At 50.8% G+C, this 17757-nt stretch overlaps 1 protein-coding gene across 13 annotated transcripts in view; it reads right to left on the minus strand.

The window, feature by feature from the left end:
• Positions 1-446: 446 nt before the first annotated feature.
• The window catches only part of BCORL1 (BCL6 corepressor like 1), a 30897-nt gene continuing 13586 nt past the window's right edge, over positions 447-17757 (minus strand). For all 13 annotated transcript variants that reach the window (XM_088664544.1, XM_088664540.1, XM_088664548.1 and 10 more), the window contains 11 exons: positions 14605-17022; positions 12592-12730; positions 11555-11635; positions 10701-11111; positions 8760-8980; positions 7684-7890; positions 7413-7579; positions 6043-6188; positions 4898-4975; positions 3469-3622; positions 447-2090 (listed from right to left, as the gene is read on the minus strand). In XM_088664544.1, coding sequence (XP_088520670.1) covers positions 1808-2090; positions 3469-3622; positions 4898-4975; positions 6043-6188; positions 7413-7579; positions 7684-7890; positions 8760-8980; positions 10701-11111; positions 11555-11635; positions 12592-12730; positions 14605-17022 — 4305 coding nt within the window. In that variant the 3' untranslated portion in view covers positions 447-1807. The remainder of the gene's footprint in view (positions 2091-3468; positions 3623-4897; positions 4976-6042; positions 6189-7412; positions 7580-7683; positions 7891-8759; positions 8981-10700; positions 11112-11554; positions 11636-12591; positions 12731-14604; positions 17023-17757) is intronic.

Genomic DNA, 17757 nt, shown 5'->3' on the forward strand with positions numbered 1-17757 from the left:
GCCCGTACTGGGACTAAGAGCCCAGTACTCTCTCTCCCCAACCAACAGCAGCTTGCTTTGTCCTGGGAGGGATATGGCAAGAAACTGTTTTCAAAAGTCAACTGTTATTGTACAGGTAAGCATCAAGTGGAAGGCAGTGGAAGACAGGAGTGCCTGGCGTGCTATGGTCCATGGGGTCACGAAGAGTCGGACACGACTAAACGACTAAACAACAACAAAAGCATCAAGTGGAAGTTGTTAACAGCCTTCTTTGGTCTGCACAGCTCACTGCCCAAAATGGGTAGAAGAGGCAGCCATTACGGCACATAGATAACACTCATTTACCCCTCAGAGCAGAAGTGCTTCTGTGATGGGGCTGCTTCCCCCCACCCCCCACCCTGCCCACCAGGCTTCAGAAGTAAGAGAGGCCGGACGCAAAAGACGAGGCAGGAGACTTGAGGCCCTGATGCAGGTTTTTCTGTACATAAGTGTTTTTGACACCAAAGCGTTGCTTAAAACAAATCAGAAGAAGAAAAAAGCAGCAGCTGCAGCACACGCCCCAAAGGCCCAAAGCCTTGGTGGAAGAGAGAGGTGGGGGCGGAGAGAAGGGAACGCTGTTTGCTTTTTCCAAGGAAGGGGGCCAGAAGAGGCAGCCTGCTTGGAAAACTGATTTTGGGGCTGTGCAAGGAAATGCAGCTCCCCAAGTGGGAAGGGAAAAACACAACACAAAAGAACAAAAATGTTACCACCCAAAACAACCTCCCCAGAGCAGGGGAAGAGCCAAAATAATAAAAGATTGTCCAGTCCTTGTTAGCACCTGTACAATAAAACTGTACCGCACACACACACACCCTGCCCCCCCTTACCCTCCAAATGATCTTCTCTCTCTGCTGCCCCCACCCTGTTGAAGACTGTGCTACCTTGCCAGCCAAACTGATTGAGCAAGGATGAAATTATAAAGAGGGAGTGGGGGACAAATAAAATAGCTGAGACCACCAGGTGCCTTTGGCTGTATAATAATTCTGTTTTGAAAAGTGGCTGTCTGGACAGCAGAAACAAATTAATATGATAAAAAAAGGGCAGGGAAGGAAATGCACCCAACCAGGGGTGCCAATTCAAATAAAGTACTGGGGGGGGGGCAGGTGTTGCCCTGTTTAGCTGATCACAAGACGTGATGACCGAACCCCATTTGAATGGTTATACTCCTCAACTTTGGGGGCCCACGGCCCCTCAAATATTTCATTGTGGAAGCTGAAGGTTGGCTCCTACGCACCCAACAGAAGCTGGGTGTTTCTAAAACAGAGGGGAGAGAAGAATTGATAGCCTCCTTCTTGCTATTTCATGGAGGACAGGAGAAAGGAAGCCCCAGTTTAGTCATTCAGGGGAATCCCAGAGGCGATGGTGGCTGCAGGAAGTCGTCCCCTGTCTCTCCACACACACACCCCGAATCACAGTGATACAGACTTAGCAATAACAAAAAAGAAAAAGAAAAAGAACACCACAAATTAAATACTAATTTAAATAAATACTCTGGAAGAGCTTGGGGGTGGGGAAAGAGATGCAGTTCCATGGAGAGGCTTCCAAACCACCAAGGCCCTGCAGCAGGTAAACGAGTGCAGAGTCCAGGACACAGGGGACGGCAGCTTCCTACCCCCAGGGTTGGCGGGAAGGTAGGAGGGCAGGCGGTGAGCACCCGTTGCAGTTCGTCAGGGAGGACCAGGCAGACAGAAGCCCTGCCCGCGAGAAGGCCACCTTCTCTCCTTGGTCCAGATTATTGCCTCGCAGTGCAGTCCGACGCTGACAGAGGGGAATGCCCAGCCCCCCCCCGTCAGCTGCTCCAGGCCTCCAACATCACCTCCGAGCCCAGCAGCCGAGCCAGCTCCGGCTCGTGGCGCACAAGCTCCACCGTCTCTGCAGCGCCCGGAGCCAAGGGGGGCGCCATGTGCTCCTGGATTTCTTCTGGGGCCAGCACCTGGCTCAACGACACCTGGCGCTGGAACTCCACCTTGGGCAGGGTGGTCACCTCGAAGTGTGGGAAGCGGGCCTGGAAGATGCGGGATGAGAGCTTCAGCCGCTTCAGCACGTCCGAGAAGAGGAACCAGTTGCAGGGCCTGGGCAAAGGGGAGAAGCGCGGAGGTCAGTAAGGACATGCTCTCTGTGCCCATCCCTCCCGTTCTCCATTTCACTCTCCCCCTCCCACCCCCACAGTCCATGTTCTAAAAGCTGAAATGCAAGGGTTGGAAACCTACCCATATGCGACACCATCCCATCTTGATGGAAGCCCATTTCCCCCATATGTTGCTGGATCACAACTGCCATTATTCTTCCCATTGGCCAAACTGGCTGGGGCCAACAGGGAGTTGGAGCTCAATGACATCTGGGGGGGCCTCATGTTCCTCATCCCTAGTGTACTCAGAGCAACTGCCCTATCTTCTAGTGCCGTGTTTCCCCAGTAGTGGGTATCCAGCTGTTTTGGGGCTACGATTCCCATCATCCCCGACCACTAGTCCTACTAGCTAGGGATGATGGGAGTTGGGGGGGTCTGAAAACAGCTGGAAACCCAAGTTTGGGAAACACTGAGTGTTTTTATTTAAATAGTGCTTGCGCTGCAACTCCATGCAACATCTCTCCCCAGCCGTTAGCACCCACCTCACATCACCCAGGGCCACAACTGCCTGGTGAAAGTAAGTGAAAAGGATGGTAGTGCTTTGTTTTTGAACACCATGGGTGCCCATTGTGCTTGAATACACTGCAGCCTGTCCCTACTGACATCTCAGCAGTTGGCTGGGCAGAGGAGGGGGGAGGCAGGACTTGGGTCAGGTAGTGGGACTTCTGGGTAGCTTGTCTCTGTGCTGTGTGGCCCTCCCCCACCTTCTGCCTAATAAAAATCAGAACCAATGATGCAAAAGCACGACATTCTGAGATCTGCTTCCTTTGCATCCTTTATCTGGGTCACAGCATTGTAACGACTGCAGCACCAGCAGTTTGGAATGGTGCTTTTGCAGATGCAGGATCCTGGCCATGACCCTACCTGCCCCCTCCCCTGTCCTTTTGGAACCACAGAGCTCCCACCACTTCCACGCTTAATATGCAGAATAGGCATCACATACCCCCCCCCCCGACCACCACAAAGCCTGTTATTTTGCCATGGTTTGCCAGACTCTCATTTTTCACAGCAGGCTCTCTGAATGCCCCTCCCCTCATTGAGCAGCTGGCAAAACCTTGCTGTGCCTGTGTGAGCTGGAGAAGGAAAGGAAAAGTTGACTTGCAAGCAAATGCACATCTCCTCATCCTTTCTCCAGGGTTCTCAAAAGCTGTTGTCTGCAACAAACCCGTCCTTCTGTCCCTCCTGCTCGCCACCTTCCAATGACACTGGCCTTCAGACTCCAGGGCTCCTTTTTCTCCCACGGAGTAGTAGGGTGGTGCAATTTGGCCCGTTCTCAAAAGCTCCCCAAGCTCTCCCAACAAGGAGACGCTGCCATTACTCACCCCCGGGAGACAGACACTTCCAGGTTGTAGCAGGGGAGCAGTGGCGTGTCGGAGAACTCAAACATGAGGTGGTCCGAGTCCTGCTCATCTTCCTCCTGATCAGAGCTCCAGGGAGGGTTGAGCAGAAGGTCACAGCTGATTTTATCTTTCCCCTCTGAAACAAGGGATACGGGAAATGGAGAGGGAGGTGAGGGAGGTGGAACGCCACGGGCTCAAAGAACTCTGCACACACAACCTTGCTCCCTAGCCTTCCCTGTGCCCAGTTCACTTGCTGGACAGCCATCGCCATAGCAACCCAACCACGGGCTGCAAAAGAAGCCCAGCATGGAGATGCCTGGAGGAACAGCTGGCAGCAGCCGATAGAAATTTAGAGACCACTATGGGACTGTGTTACGCTGCAATGCTGCAGGAGTGCAGAAGGCTCAGGATGGGCGAGGAATTTAGCTCTGCAAGAATGACAGCTCCTGTTTTGAAAAACCCCATGCATCTAGCAAGTGCAAGTGAGCTGGGTCTCCTGATGTTTCAGAAGTCAAAATGTAAGATTTCCAGTGGTTGGGGTGCATAGCTCATCAGCCCTTGCCAGGATCAGCAAAGCTAGAATAAATGACAGACAACTCCCCCCCCCAACAGTGGAATAAATTGTGCATAATAAGGTAACTTCTGCACAGTGCTCAATCCTCATCCTTTAAAGCTACCTTCTCCAATGTGGTGCCCTCCAGTTGTTTTTAGACTACAACTCCCATTATTCATGACTGTCAGCAGTCAGGATGGGAGAGGCCAACTTCCTCAGGCATAGGAGCAGCAGGCTCTTTTCTCCCACAGAGAATGGCTGGAATTCTGGCACAAGGTACGCCAAAAGTCACCCATCTTTTTCTGCCTACTACTTGCCCAGAGCTGCCGTGAGGGCAAGGACGGGGAACCTCTGGCCCTCCAGATGTTGCTGGGCTCCCAACTCCCATCAGTCCAAGCAAAAGGTCAGGGATGACGGAAGCAGAAGTCAAACAGCACCTGGAAGGCTATCCCTATCCCTGCCTAGACTGAAGAAGGGAAGGCACCAGCAAAGGAACAAAGAATGGAGGAAACATCCCAAGGTGCACTTGTGAGACCAACATGTATTGAGCTTGAAGGCTCTTTCACAGGAGCAACCAAACCGGTTTCTTCAAAGGACAGTAACTGAGCAAAATCACCCAGCTTTTGAAGGAAATGGTTCAAACACATCTTTGAAGATTTTTCTCCTCCACTCAGTATGCTGCAGGAGCAAGTGGTTTCAGACCAAAAGACAAGAGTGCTTGGGAAACAAATCAAAAAATGCCCTGCACTTCATTCCCTTGCTCCAAACGTCCTGCCTCTAAGGATGGAGGGAAGCCGATCAGCTCCACTACTTGTTGTTCCAGGGAGCAGGGAAAAGAGGTAGGTAGGATCTACTCACCTAGTATAGAGCTGCTGTAAAAATCCCAGGCTGTATGGGGGTCCCCTTCAGCTCGACCCTGCAGATCCAAGAGGTAATCTGCAAGAAGATAAAATAGAATAAAGGAAGCTGAGACGTCAATGTGTTTTCGGGTGCTTAGGCAAGGTTCCCAGAGAGTAAGATGGGGAACTTTTTGACCTCGTGTGCCAGATATTTTATCTCTCCACATCCTTGTGGCTGAACTTTTACAGGTAGGCAGAAGCAACCCACCTGCCATTGGGTTACCATTAAGTAGGCAATCTTGCTCACTTGTTTAAGTTAACTTGTCGAAGGAGAAAGTCACCAGGAAGCAGCAAGGAGGAGAACTGAACTCTCTCTCTCTCATCAGCTGATGGGTAGGCACTTAAAATACTGATACTTTGGCTGAGCATACCAGCTCCATGTGGGCAGGCACAGCCCATGCAGAACTGAACAGCCCATCAGCTGATTTCACCCACCCATCAAAGTGATGTCAGGTGACTGACCAGAGGGGGCACAGTTTAGGGAAAATGGCCTCATGGGCCAAACTGGACCCAAGATTGGTCTGCAGGATGAAGGTTCTTGCCATAAAGACTGATTAAAGCGGGGTTTCCCAAACTTGCACCTCCAGCTGTCGTTGGACTACAACTTCCATCATCCCTAACTAGCAGGACCAGTGGTCAGGGATGATGGGAATTGTAGTCAAAAAAACAGCTGGAGACCAAAGTTTGGGAAACGCTTGGTTCAATGTGGATTTTATCACAAAAGATTGTGATGTTATGATAAATCCACATTGAACTTTGCAAGCCGTTAATGGAGCAAAAATATTCATCTTTTGCTCACGGGTACCTTCCAGCAATATTCATGTGGGATTCCAGTCTAATGTTTTCAAAGTAGAGCCCTCCAACATGAATCCGTCCAAAGCCCTCCTTAGAGGGAAAACTATGCACCAGAATCAACCCAATGAAGCACGCATATATCCTGCAGAATGATGTCCTCTAGTGCAAATCAGGCACTTTCCCTGCAAAACCCATGTGCATTTTCCACTGCAGCAACACACGCATCATATCTAGTATCCAATGGGCCAGGGTGTGTATCTGGCCAGGGGAATAAAACTGCTGCCTTACCTTTGACAAAAGGAAACCTACCATTAAGGAAGTTTTTCATGTTTTCGCTGCTGGCCAGCTTCAGGGCAGTCTGCCCTGAATACGTAGCCAGGGTTGGGTCAGCACCGTAAGACAGCAGGAGCCACATGATCTCCAAGTTGTCATTTGCTGCAGCGTCATGGACAGGCCTGCCAAGGGAGAATGAATTTTCAATACGATTTCACAGAGTCAAAAGGCTGGAGCTGACCAGGGATCACCCATTCCTCCCTGGCCTTCCCCATACGCCAGCCATCAGTGAACCCTTAAGGAACCTGCAAGGGACCCTACCCCTCCTGTTTGCCTCTGTGAAGTGTTGTGTACTCTCTCTGTTAATGACAGACGGTAAGCTCAACATCTGCTTGCCTACAAGAGGCCCCAGGTTCAATCCCTAGGAGCTTCTGGTAGGGCTGGGAGGGACCCGTCTGGAAAACCAGAGAGCCTCAGCCAGCCAGTGCGAACAATATGCTGAGGTGGATGGAAGGGTCCTGCGCTCTGCTACATATTTTAAACAGGGGGAAATGAATATGGAGAAATGTCCATTGTTGGTCTGTCCTTAGTAACTGAGCAACCACCATATTATTAATAAATAATTATCCCGAGCTGCAAGGATTTTAAGAAGTACCAGACATGAAGGAGCCAAGGCTCAATGGCAAAGCACATGCCTTTCAAGTACACGGGACAACAATGTAGTACCCGGAATTACTGCAATCTACTGCAATGTAGTACCCGGAATTACTTTGGGCTCAGGGCACTGCAGAACCGCTTCCCCTCAGGGTAGATGAGTGCATTAGGCAGCCCGTCCATCGTGTCTTTCTCATGGGGTGCGGCCTGGACTGGACTGCTTTCAAGACCGCAGAGGGATTCTTGCTGAGCTTTCTCCCTAGCATGCTATTTTTCTATGTGCAGGGATTTTTAAATAGAGAGCAGCTCCACTTCAGCAGACAGTTCTCAACCTGCAGAACTGGCTGAAATTCAGCGCAAGATGTCCCTCTTAGAGCACACGGACAAGGTAGGTTGCATTTATTTTTTTAACTGCCACCCCACCTTTCCTCCCAAGGATCTCAAGGAAGTTCACGTGGTCTCCTCCATCTCTTTTACCCTCATGAAAAACGTGCAATGTAGGTTAGGTAGGAAGGGTATGGCTGGTCCAAGATCACCCAGAGAGTGGCAGAGTTGGCATTGGAACCTGACTCTCCTCTGCCCTAAGTCTGACACTCTTAAGTACTGCACCACAGCAGCTCTCACTGGCTTAACTCGTCAATGCTACAGATCCAGAAGCTAAAACGGGCCACCTGAGGCACAGAGTCAGTGGACCACTTAGCCCCTGGGCCAAGCCCCTGGCTACTATGGTTCCTCAGCAGCGGTGGACTTGCCTGGTGCCATCCTGCGCACTGCAGTTCACGTTTGCACCATGCTCCAGCAAGAGTTGCAAGATGTCGACCCAGCCGCGAGCGCAGGCCTCATGCAGGGCTGTGTAGCCTGCGTTGTCCCTGTGGTTGATGTCGTTGTTTTCCTTCTGCAGGCAGTACATCACCACATCCTGGCGAAAGAACCCCCCAACCCAAGATTAGTAAGCCATGGCAGCACTTGTCTCCTGCTGTTTATCTACCCCTCCCCCCCCCACTTGCAAGAACTGGCACCCACCTTGTAGCCAAGCCGGGCTGCTCTCTGAAGCAGTGTCTCCCCGGCATTCTTGTTCACTATCAGTCGGCGAGCTTCAGGGGGCACCGGTGGGGCTGCGGGGGGCTCGGGAGCTCTTTCTGATTTGTGCTGCCGGGACTTGCTCAACAAGCAGGGTTCCCGAGCTTTCTTTGGAGAGCGTGTCTTGGACTGGCTCAGGCGTGCCTTGGCCTTTAAAAAGAGAAAGAAAAAGAAACACAGAGAATGATTGGGGGGGAATGGGAAGGAAGAAGAGTAGTGTCAGAACAGGGCTAAGCGAAGAACAATTCTGAACGGGGGGGACGGGGGGGACTTGCATTCCACAAGGTCACAGTTTACATCAATAACACATTTACTTTTGTATGCACACTCAGCTCTGCTTCTGCGAGCTGTGGAGAAGGGCAGAAAATGATATACAATATGGAAGTCCGGAAATCTCAGCAGTATAAATCACACTCTCCAACACCACGCTAGCCCAGTTTCCTGGGATCTCATAGGCATCGCTCACATTTTTAAAAATCTTTTTAAAAAGAAAACAGAGACTCCCAAACGCTGAATTCTGCTCCCAGTAATCCATTCTGCCTTTGCATTGTGCATAGGCAGGCATACCCAGGGCGGATCGCTGATTTGGGTTCTGAACACATACACACACACACGGCTTCTGCTCTGATCATATTGTGAACCCTTTAAAATAAAATGAAAAATGCTGGCAGATCCATTCACGGGAACTGAGGAAGCAGCTGTACACCAGGATGAGACTCTTTGTTTTGCTTAAATTAGTACTGTTGACAGCAGGGATGCACTGCCTGTGGCACTTCAGCTCCGTCCCACCCCAGCCAGGAGGGTAACAGGTCGCCCATCCTTGGTCTGCGATGCCGAGTGGCTACTTCCCAAGGCCCCAGGCAACTGAGAGAAGTTATTTCCCAGCAACTGCTAGCTAAACCTTTTAACTGGCGATTGAGCCTGGTTTTGTAGCTCATACTCCCCACAGAGCCCTGGGTGCAGCACCCACCTAACCCTATCCAGAAATCGACACCAGCACCTCCTAAGCAATACTGTACCTTCCCCTCTTCACAGATGCCTGAGAGGTGTTTGGTTTTGCATTTGCGTTTCCCGGAAGGTTTATCTAGCACATCCTGGATGGGAGCCGAATCGGGGTGATCCAAGAGGAATCCATTGTGGAAGTCCAGGCGTCCTTGGAGGGTTGGAGAAAGCCTGCTCCTCAAGCACAGGTCCGAGCCTTTGCTTGGCACAGCATCCTTGTGCTTTCGATACCTGAAGTCTGCAAGGCAAGCCAGAGGGGGATTAAACAGAACGAAAGAGGCTCAAATGCACACATCCCTGTGAAGCCCTTCCGGGAGGCAGCCTAGTCTCAGAATCAGCTCCCGAACATGCAAATGGAAGTGGGGAGTAGAAAAAGAAAGGAACAGCAGAGGCTTCAGAGCAGGCTTCTTGGTTAGCTCCCCTTGCATACCATCAGCCAGTCATGGGGACATTAGAGGAAGCTGTCCAGTATCCTCAGTCTATGGAGTGCTGCTAAGCAACTGCTCCATTTTAGCCAACTGAAATGGCACTAACGTCACACCTTATTTCCCTAGCCCTCTTCTATTCTGAGCCACTGCCACATTACCGTGGCAGCGAGTTCCATAGCTTTATTGCATTTATTATTATGCTATCGCCGTACATGATCGCTTGCTAACAACTTGAAAGGAAGATGGATCAGAGGGCCAGAGAACTGCAAAAGCAAAGGATTCTGGGAAACTGATGCCTTTGACCAGAAAGAAGCAAAGAATTAGCATACAAATGAGGAGGAAGAGAGAAGCAGACTGGTGGATGGACCCACCACTGGCAGCACACGCTGTTAGATACACCGCCCCGCAATACATGCAGCCCTGTCCTCCCTTAAGGCTTCCAGGCCTTTAAGCTCTTTCACGAAGCACTCCGCAGCTTCCCAGCCGAAGCAGCTGCCCCCTGGTGGCTACTGCGGCTGGCAAACTGGACAGTTGTGCCTTGCTCCGTGCCACTACGGAAGACTCCTCCTCACTCAGGCTGAAGAGGGACGCCTTCCTGCAGCCGACAGTGGGATTAATTTGGCAAGCCTGCAAGAGCAATTGTCCCTCTTCTTTCCAATGGCCTAAAAGGGCTCAAAAAGATGCCAGAAAGGAGAGGGACAACAATTGCTTGTTATTTCCTCTCTGGTAAAGCACTGCCTTTTAAATTCTAGGGAGGAGACGGCTGCAGCATAAGCTGTTCAAAGGGCACTCCATAGACTTAACAGCCGTTCTGCAACAAATAAGCAGGCTAAGAAGCTGGCGAGGTCTATTTCGGACAACCTCTAGGGAACTGAAGTTGGGTGGGTGTCCACCAGGGGGGCTTCAGGCAGGGCTGTGTGCAGTTTGTGCAGCACTTGGTGCAGGATCACAAACCTCAGACATGGTTCAAAATGCATGGTCAATGCTTGGCAAAATCTCAGAAGACCCGAGGAAGGGAGACTGCCAGTCCCAAGTTCACACTGTTTCCATGGGATATTACTACTGCACATGCACAGAAACATGGTGGGCAAACTAAGAGTGCCGGCAACCACTGTGAACAGCGGAGGCACACAGGATGGACGATGTTTCCCCTCTCTGCCCCTTACAACCCTCCCAGTCACAGGTATTGGTCTGGGCTGGCTCAGCCCACAAATTTGTTTTTTTTATTTACTAGCCTGCCCCACGGCCAGCAAGAAACGCGGGCTATGTTTTCTTTAAAACTTGCATCCTGCCAAGCAAGTTGGCAGAGGAGAGGCAGAAAGGTCCATGCCTCCTTTGCAAGCCCACTCACTCGCCTGCGTGGGATTCCTGGTTGCCCATGGTGACTACGTGGGTTGTTAAATGCGACGTTGCCACAGGGCCAAGTAACACTAGCCTGACAGCGCAGAAGTTGCACCAAGGGCTGCCGCCTTAAGGATCCCTGCCCTGCAACCATCCCCCGTGCCATTCTGGGTGGCTCCCCTTCGCTACCTGCTTTCATTTTCCGCCGCTTGTGGCAGCAGCTCGTGTGCTCCTCTTTCTCCCGCTCTATCAAGTACTCTCCAGTCTGGTACTTCCAGCTTTTCTGCCTCCTCCTTTTCTTCCTCTTGATGTGGCCACTTTCCTCCTCTGCCTCCTTGTGGCTCCACAGCTGCTGAGTGGCATCTACTTGCCATGGCTTCCCCTGACTCTTGCGCGAGTGGAAACTGCTCTTCTCTGACTGCGACAGCTCTCTGTCTTTGCAGCCGGAGTGGGGGGAGAGGCGGTGGGATTTTCTCAGCCTGCGATGCCTCAGGGCAAGCTCATCCTCTCCCTCGACATTCTCTTCTTCCTCTTCCACCGGCGGTAGAATCTCCTGGCCACACTCCTCCAACATGTTAACAGAAGAGACTCCCATGCTTCCTACAGGAAGAAGAAAAGGAATGGACCCCCCCAACTCTTGAATCAGAATTAAGCACTACACCTTGGGATCTCAGCTTTAGCAAGACCTCCCTCTTTTGTCTCCAATTTTTCCTCTCAGAATCCCCTAATATATAATTCATTTCACAAGTAGAAACAACAACAACAAAACAATTAGCAAATCCAGATGTTGATTTTCCTTCACAATTCGCTCCGAGGAAGAGACCTGTGCAACTCAAAAGCCTGCAACACTTGGTTTCAAAATTAAGTTGACCCAAAGCACAGGTATTGCTTGTCTCTTTCTGCATGGTTGTTTAGGGACATCATGAGCGCAGCAAAGCTAAGAAGATTTCACACAACACAGAAGCATATGTTTCAGACAGACCACAACCCCCTGAAAAATAGCCAGGTTCCCCTACCCCAGGTCAAAGGAATCAGCCACTCACCTGACTGGCTGCGTGTCCGGCTGCTCAGCACCACAGGAATGAAGTCCCGGAAACTGTTCTTTGATTTCTTCTCAACAAAAGCTGAGGAGGGTTATTTGGTTGGGGGGGCGGGGGGGAAGAAAAGAAAAAAGAAGAGAGCTTTGAAACCTAAAGTGCCATCTGGAAAAATACAACTATTGGTCCAAGGAAGCTGTACATCCTCCGTCCTTCCCCCATCCCCAGAGGAGATCTTAGCCACAAGCAGGTGTGAAGCTGGGAAAGTGAGCCCACAAACCCAAAAGGGGTTTTTCAGACACACAACTCGAGATTAGGGAACAACAGATCAAACTTTGCACAGGTTCAGTCTGCTCTGTCTCACTTCCACATTAATCGGAAAATACACTTTAAAAATTTTAATTTCTATCCCGCCCTTCCTGCTCACCTAAAATACACATTTAAAATGTATTTTGGTAAAAAAAAAACCCCATTATTATTATTATTTTAGCTACGAGCTGTATTGCAAAATTCGAACAGGTGCAAAATCCAAAGGACAGTTGTGTTCTGATTTGCATTATCATTAGCTTGTACCCTCATGCTCAGCTCAACAGGCAAGTGGTCCTGCTGTGGTTGCACAAACAAAAACTGAGGTAGAGGACATTGCAATAAAATAAAATAAAATAAAATTAGACAATCTAAGTTGTCTTAATAGGCATGATGTTTGTTAAACCTTTGCTTACACGTATTTTGCTTCCTCCCAAAAAAGGAAAATGCTAGGCACGCTACTGTACTTTAAGGAAGCAAGCCAGAAATTCAGAGAACGGGCCTCATATATCCCAGAGAGGACGGACAGAAACCCCTCACACTGCAGGTAGCAGCCCTCCCCTTTAAGGGTGGGCTCACTCCCATTTCGATCCCTCTCTCAAGAAGTAGGCAAAGATGGGCTGTGCCCAGCAGAGAGAGACACTTGCTGGCTATAGGACCAGCGTAAGAGAGTCTTCCATGGATGTTGGACACTTTTAGGAAAGGCAATCGCCAGAGCCCAGACCCGGCTCCTGTACCTTCTTCGCAGCTGTGCCCATGATGCCCTGGAGATGCCTTCCGGCGTTTGTGCTTGGCACGGGGGCTGCCATGCTCCTTCGTGGAGCCTGACCGGCTCTCCTGCTTGATGACCTCATGGGAGCTGTGATACTTCCGCCACTGTGGACACAGAAGAGACACACAGGCGGTGAGAGGAAGCGAGAGGTCTTTGCCAGGTTTGTTCCATGTTATTTTTTCCACGTTTGTACTCCGCACCTCCAACGCTCCCATGTCCCCAGGGCTGTTTGCAATTGAAATGAAACTTCAGAAATGCAACACAAAACAAAACAAATGCTAAGAAGACCCAGCAGATTTAAAAATGCACAGCGGTGACACCACTACACCAATCTGCTTAACAGGTAATAAAATAAAAAAATAAAATTAAAACAAGCTGGGAAAATGGAAAAGGTCTTAGCTGGTAATAAAATGACATCAAATCAGGTGCACCTGGATACACACACACACACACACACACACACACACACACACACACACAAGAATACCTGAAAATATGTCTCACTGCCCTTATTGCCACTCACTTAGCCTTTGAAGGCTGGTCACCCTCAGAAAGGCTACAGAAGGGAAGTTCAGTCACAGGGGTATGGAGAAAGCCACTCTAAGAGATAATCTGGGTTCCAAGCCATGTAAGAGCTTTAAAATGATCAGCACGGGCTACTTTGAACTGAACTCTGAAAGGAATCAGAAGCCAGGCCGTGGCTTCTTAATGGCTGTGCCTCAATCAAGCAGCTGCTGTCGACAGGGCACGTACTTGGGGCAATTAAAACAGACCTGCCCTAAGCCATATGACACAGCGAAGTGCATCTGAGCCTCTTCTGACATCACATGTTCCATCTAGCTGCACGAAAAAAACCTCTGACGCGAGTAAAGTCAAACTCAGGGGAAAGCCCAAGGCATTCTGGGAAGGCTGGAACCACCAGACAAAACCAGCAACACTTCCAAGACCACATCTGGGATTCACACATCAGCCTCACCTCCAACTAGAGTGTTACACAGAGATTCAACTTGGCTACAGTTTTTTTTTTAAAGTATAGAGGACAAACTACATTTTAAAATCAGAGGCATCTCATCATGTAATTATTTTCCCTGGATCCGTTCTGTCTGTTAGGTAAGATACAGCGAAAATAAGAAACTAAATAAAAAATAACGAACCAGGACATTCATGTTAACAATGGACACTGATCCTAATAGTGCTCTCGTGCATCAAACAAGCACTTGCTTTTTATTTTAGGTTATATTCTGGGATGTTATAAATATATCATTTCAGACTATACTCCAGGATGTTATAATTATATATGTGGTTAGATGGAATAATGATTTAGAGGTTTAATTTGAGCATGTATGAAACACATATATATATGATTTATTTATAATTTATTTATGATTTTGTTATTAAATTTATGTTCAAATTTAGTTTATTTAACTTTATTCAAGATTAAGTTTGTATTAAGTTGAAAGTATCATTTATTTTGTTATTTGATATTTGTTATTTGAGTTTGTTATTTATTACTTGAGTTTGAGTTTAGTGAGTATTGTCTACTTAATTTTCTCTTCTTTCTTTAATCCTTTGTTGATTATGTTTATGTTTGTTTGTTGTTTATATTTTGTAAAAGTTTTTTAATCTCAACAAAGTCTATTTTAAACTATAAAAACAAACAAACAAGCACTTCTCATGAGGGGGAGTCACAAAATAATTTAAGATGCACAGTGTTAACACATGAAATTCCTGGTTCTGTCTGCTGTCCAGGCAAGATTCTCTCCTTCCTGTAGTATTGGAAGCACCTCTGCAGGAACTCCATCAGCACTGCAGGAGCTTACTTCCAACATCTTTCAATCCTAGTTCATCTTTTTCCTTGTCCTCAGCAAGAGATTAGTCCTCCCCGAGGACTCCCTAACTATCAGCCCAACCTCAGGTGCTGCTCCAGGAAACTCTGGGTAGTCTGAACCCTGTGTTTACATCAGGGCAAGTCACTCACCTTGCGGTTGTGCAGGTTCTGGCTGTCCGATTTGCAGGGGGGCTGAGATTCCTCACTGCTCCTGCACTTCTGCTTCTTGTGGGACAGGCGGTCTGGCCCATCATGCTGCCGCTTGGACTTGCAGGGGAAACCCTCCTCCACTTTGATGTGGGCCACCCCCTTGATCTTGGCTTTCGGGGGGCTTCTTGAGGCAGCCCCAGCATGCAGACAAGTGGTGGAGGTGATCAGCACCTCGGGCTCCACCCGTTCCTTCTTCACGCGGCTGAGATCAACCTGGTGCACAGTGTGGAAAGGGTCTTCTGCCACCGCCGGATCCCGAGATGCGTTGCTGCACTTCCGGTCCTTGCGCTTGCTCCCTGGGAGAGGCGTCTCAGAGGTCGTCCGCACGCTTGGCTGGCTAGCTAAGGAAAGGCTGTGAGATAGGTAGGCAGTCAAGACCTGGTTTTTAGGCTTGGCATCCCTGGGGCGCTTGCGGCTACAACCCTCCGGGGGAGGTTTGGGCTGTGCGGTGGCCTCTGCTGCCGAGTCACCCTCTAGTCTGTCAGAGTCATATTTTGGGATGAGACCCTCGGAGCCCCTTGCATCTGGGAGGCTGGTCTGAAGAGCTGGTGAGATGCACAAAGGGCTGGCTGTGTTCGGCAAGGCTGCCTTACAACCGTTGCCCTGAGAGGGAGCTTCGGGGGCCTTCTGGACCACTGCGGAGGACTCTATCGGCGGCTGCACACCAGGGAATGTGGCCAGCTCGCCTGCACCAGCTGGCTTGCAGGGGGCAACTTGATTCGGGAACTGCTGCCCAGCTGCCGAGATGCCGATGGAAAGCAGAGGGCCCTGATGATAAGGCGACCACCCCACAGGCAGCAGCTGGGGGCTGGCAGGCTTCCCGTTGACTGAGCACCGAGGGTAAACGCTTCCCTGGCTGGGGCTCCAAATGGCCAGCTCCTTTGAGGGGTGCAACTGGGCCCCTGGGACACCCCGGCCACGAAGGAGCTGCCTTGCGGGGTCGGGTGGCCCCTTTCCACCACTCTTCTTCCCGGGAGGCAGCCCGCCACTACGAGGCTCTCCCTGGTCAACAATGGAAATGAGCTCCTGCTTGGCGAGATGGCGAGAATCCCTGCCAAGGCCGGTGCCAGAATCCTTGCCCAGCAGCACGGAAGCTGGGACTGGGTTGGCCACCCCAACGTAGGTGCCTGGGATGGTGCTGATGAGGGCGGTCGAGTTCTTCATCCAGGAACCCTGCTCCCCATTGCGGAGGAACTCTGGGAAGATGACAAAGGGCGAAGCAGTGCCCGGGCCGCCAATGGCCTGAGCCACCCGTGGAGGCTTGGAGAAGACCGTGGTGAGCAGTGCTTTGCCGCTGGTGTGCACCGGGGTCAACACAGGCATCGGGGGTGTCTTGCGCTGGCTCGGAGGAGGCAGCTTCTGGCGGTTTGACTTGGCGGAAAGGTCGAGGGGCATCTCGCTGCATTCTGGGGAGACCATCTCACGCTCCAGCTGTGGGGGGGATTTCAGCGGGGAGATGGAGGCCAGGACGCCCGAGGGAAGCTGTTCCGGGACTGCCGGGGCCCTGGCAAGCATGCTGGTGCTGACTGACAGAGGGACAGTGCTGGCACCTGCCGCTGCCGAGGCAGGTGTGCAAGGCGAGAGGTCCGAGCCATCGACCGCAGAGGAGGGTCCAGTGACGGCAGGGGTGCTGCTCTCCCCTGACAGGGCAGGGCAGTTCAGCTGGCTTGTCTCCACAGGCGCCACTTTGGGATCTGCGGCCAAAGGCCTGGCCACGGAGAAGGCATACGGGTAAGAGCGCAGCTCAGAGGGGGCGAGAAGACTAGGCAGGCAGGGGTCTTGTGGGAAGGAGGGTATGACAGGCAGGGCAAGGGCAGACGGGACCCCAAGCGGGCTCGGAAGAGGTGGGAGGTAAACCAGGGGCTGGCTGGGAGCGAGGACTGCTCCGGGTGGGAAGGAGAGGGCCATTTTTTGCATAGCAGGGGCCTGAGAAGTGGAGAAACAGACGCTTTTCAAGGTGAAGGTGGCTGGGGGAGAGGTCAAAGTGCTGCAGCTGTTGGTTGCCGTGGCGGCAGCAGCCGTGGCGGCAGCAGCTGTCAGGGTTGTGCCAGCAGCTGGGGTACTCTTCTCCTTCCCTGGATGCTCGCTCTCCAGAGCCTTTGGGCAAGCAGGGGAGACCTCTGCCCCCTCCTTAGCACATGGCCGTGCACAGTCCGGGCTGCCACTGCTCTCTGGCCTTGTGAGTCCGCCCTCGCTAACTTTGCCTGGGTCGGCATCTCCACCCTTCAAGGCCTTCTCAGCACAGTCTGGCTCGCAGGGCTGCTCCTTAAGCGTAGGTCCAAGTTCCTCCTCCACGATGGCCTCTGCCTCAAACCCTTGGGCACTGCCGCCACTACTCGAGACTGCCGTGAGCTCCACCTGCAGCAACGAGGGAAGGCAATTGCATCAATAACATTCTTGTGTAAGCACATTGCTGGTGTTCCACATGCAAATTATATCAGGAATCCTAAAGCAGGTTAGAAATCAGTTTTATTGTCTCCACATCAGTTTTATTGACTTGCCTAAGGTTACCTGGAATCAACATGGGTGACCCACACCTCCACCTGGTAGGCCGGATGAGACCCTACCTCCCTTCAGCGTGTCTCACCAAAGTAATGCGTGCCCTGGTTATTTCCCGCTTGGACTACTGCAATGCACTCTACGTGGGGCTACCTTTGAAGGTGACTCAGAAACTACAACTAATCCAGAATGCAGCAGCTAGACTGGTGACTGGAAGTAGCTGCTGGGACCGCATAACACCAGTCCTAAAGGATCTTCATTGGCTCCCAGTGCATTTCTGAGCACAATTCAAAGTACTGATGTTGACTTTAAAGCCCTTAATGGCCTTGGTCCAGTATACCTATTATTGAGCCCGGACCCTGAGGTTCTCCTCCGAGGGTTTTCTGGTGGTTCCCTCACTGCGAGAAGCAAAGCTACAGGGAACCAGGTGAAGGGCCTTCTCTGTAGTCAGGCCCGCCCTGTGGAATGCCCTCCCATCAGATGTCAAGGAAATAAACAACTTATTTGACTTTTAGAAGACATCTGGAGGCAGCCCTGTTTAGGGACTTTTTAATGTTTGATGTTTTAGTATGTTCTGATATATGCTGTAAACCA

This window comes from Zootoca vivipara, chromosome Z2 (assembly GCF_965207765.1).
Source record: "Zootoca vivipara chromosome Z2, rZooViv2.hap1.1, whole genome shotgun sequence".
Taxonomy (NCBI): Eukaryota; Metazoa; Chordata; class Lepidosauria; order Squamata; family Lacertidae; genus Zootoca; species Zootoca vivipara.